Below are 2,674 nucleotides of genomic sequence, written 5' to 3' on the forward strand. Positions count from 1 at the left end.
TGAAAGTGTTTACCTGAGTGTGGATGGTTGAAAGGTTATCGTTTTTACTATAAAGTTGCATTGTTGTCAGTTGCCACATTTATATCATAGTTGCCACTCTGAAACTTACCAGCAGCCAGTGAAGGGCAGCTAGGATCGGTGTAATATGATCATATCTCCTAGACTTTGGAGGAATAGTTTTAAAGGAGTAGTTCACACCAAAAATGACTTATTTTCTATCAATTACACACCCCATGAAGCCTTGAATTCATGGAGGTTGTTTTGTTTTTGTCGCATTCCTAAGCTCAGGTCATCAAATGATGTGCTTAGGAATGCTACATTTGGATGTGGACATAAAAATTGTACTGACCCTTTTTCAGAAAAGCCTCCTCGGTCATTGTGTTATTTAATGTAACATTTTACATATACATACAGTAACACTGTTTAATATATAGGATTTGCTTTGCCTGACCTGTCTGTCTATATGAAATAGTTTAATTAATTCAAATAGTTTTCAGAACAATGATGAAAAAATATATAGAAATGTACGTTAATATATTCTCTCATGTACATAAAATAACTGCAACTCAAAAACCCCAAAAGAGAATGAAGCTGAGATGTTAACATGCTCTGTTTGTATTAGACATGGAGAATACGGACATGGACTGCATCAATACAACTCTGGACGAGCTGGAGGACGGCGATTTTAAGAAGTTCCAGAGGTTCCTGCTAGAGCCCGCCAACCTTGATGGACAAAGACCAATTGGAAGAGCCCTCCTGCTGAAAAAAGACAGGATGGAAACGGCCGATGTGATTCTGCAGACGTACCCCGATAATGTAGATCAAATCATGGCCAATATTCTGGGGAAGATTAACAAGACAGTTCTACAAAAGCAGTATGCTGTAAAAGGTAGAGTCAATGCTAAGCTATATTAAAAGATTGGAATTAGCATTAGTGGTGTGGCCAGACGGTGACGTAATGACGTTCATTGGCAGTTTTGTGTAGCTCCTAAGAGTATTCACCTGTTTCTTGGCTGTGTGTTTTCCACTTCCTGTCGGATTTCATTGGATATCATTAGTCATCTGACCGGTTTCATTGGATTTCATTGGATCAAAAGACAGGAAGTGGAACACAGTGAAAAGCCTAGGAAACAGGTGGATACAAATGTAACCAAAACCAAACGGTATGGACCCGTGAAATTTGTTCCAAGATCCGGATTATACTCCATAATAAAATCTAACCTGTAGCAGCCTACAATAAGAGACAATACAAAATTGCATGTTTTCACCTCGATTAATAAGGAATCCATTATTGACTAGCTAACTCTAACACTGACACAATGTAGACACACATTATCATTTATAATAACGTTTATGAATGCATTAGACAGAGGTCATACTGTACAGTATGTGTGTATGACTGTCTGTTCTAAATACTTGATTACTTACATTAATTAAATGAAAGAGGCATAACGTCCATTAACGATGACATAAAATGTGACCTATAGAATCAGGGATTTTATATCTTATAGGCTATATTCTATGGGCCAAGGCCTAGTTCATTAAGAAAGATAGGCTGGCTACAATTTTCAACACACTTTCACTATTGGCAAACACAAAACAAAACAAAAAAGTCCTTTATTAATGCTTTAGCTATGATTGTGACTGATGTCAGTCATTGCGTTAAGTGACTCAACTTAACAGCTCATTAGCTCACACGTTTGCATGTTAAATTAATTTGAACACTTTTATTTCTTGCAGCACAATCCAACGGAGCAGCTGGATCTGGCCCAGGTACGTGCTAAGTAAGGTTGACTTAACATATTTTTCCAACTTTACTAGTCCATATTACAGTAGCTCATGTTTTAATTAATGTTTTATTTCTTGCATTTACAATATTTACGATATGATTAATTATGCACATTTATTATTAAGTGCTTCACATACTGATTGTGGCCCAGTTAGTTCCTATTCAAAACAGAGCCATGTACATGTCCGACTACAGCATAGTGAACAGATCTAACAGATCCAATTCCATTGGAAGGCTTGTTTATTATTCCAATGATTATGAAACTTGTTCCAACTGCTAGTAGGCTGTTATATCAAATACAAATAAAAACAGAGCTAGATCATACACGCACTTGTTAATATTCTAGAAATTGAGGGATGCAAAAAATACATGTTTAAATATGTTTTGTCCACAGAGGTTGCCTTTGTGAATAAACACAAGCCTGCCCTGATTAAGAGAGTGACCATGGTGGCACCCATCCTGGATCTACTGGCTCATGAGGGGGTCATGCAGTCTGAGGACTACGGTGAAGTGAGGGCTGAGAAAACCAGTCAGGGAAAGATGAGGGGACTCTTTGTACTCCTGGAGAGCCGTGGGCCTAAAGCCAAACGTGTTTTCTACAAAGGTCTTGAGGAAAATGAGTCATATCTAATGAATGATCTGAATAATCCAGAGTAATTCTCATTTAAATAAAATAAATAGGCCAAACATTCTATTAGTACAATAGAATGTTCATTTTCAGGCCATGATGCTTTCTGATGTTATTATGCAGCATTGTCATGATTCATCCTTTTTCTATTTCCAAGAGCTCTGTATTTCTACATTTTTTATGAAGTACTTTCATTATGCTGTATTATCATGAGGGTCATGTAGTTGTTTTAGTTTTTACTGTGATGATAAAGTTAC

General features: G+C 36.9%; 1 protein-coding gene across 1 annotated transcript; it reads left to right on the forward strand.

The window, feature by feature from the left end:
• Positions 1-624: 624 nt before the first annotated feature.
• On the forward strand, positions 625-2,446 carry LOC308100544 (apoptosis-associated speck-like protein containing a CARD; the record flags this gene model as incomplete). The annotated part of the gene is made up of 3 exons (XM_080449611.1): positions 625-889; positions 1,741-1,773; positions 2,184-2,446. The coding sequence occupies 3 exons, from the start codon at positions 625-627 to the stop codon at positions 2,444-2,446; spliced, it is 561 nt and encodes a 186-aa protein (XP_080305737.1).
• Between the last annotated feature and the right edge of the window lie 228 nt (positions 2,447-2,674).

The sequence above is a fragment of the Gymnoscopelus braueri genome (genome assembly GCF_963280865.1).
Source record: "Gymnoscopelus braueri genome assembly, chromosome: 14".
In the NCBI taxonomy this organism is placed as follows: Eukaryota; Metazoa; Chordata; class Actinopteri; order Myctophiformes; family Myctophidae; genus Gymnoscopelus; species Gymnoscopelus braueri.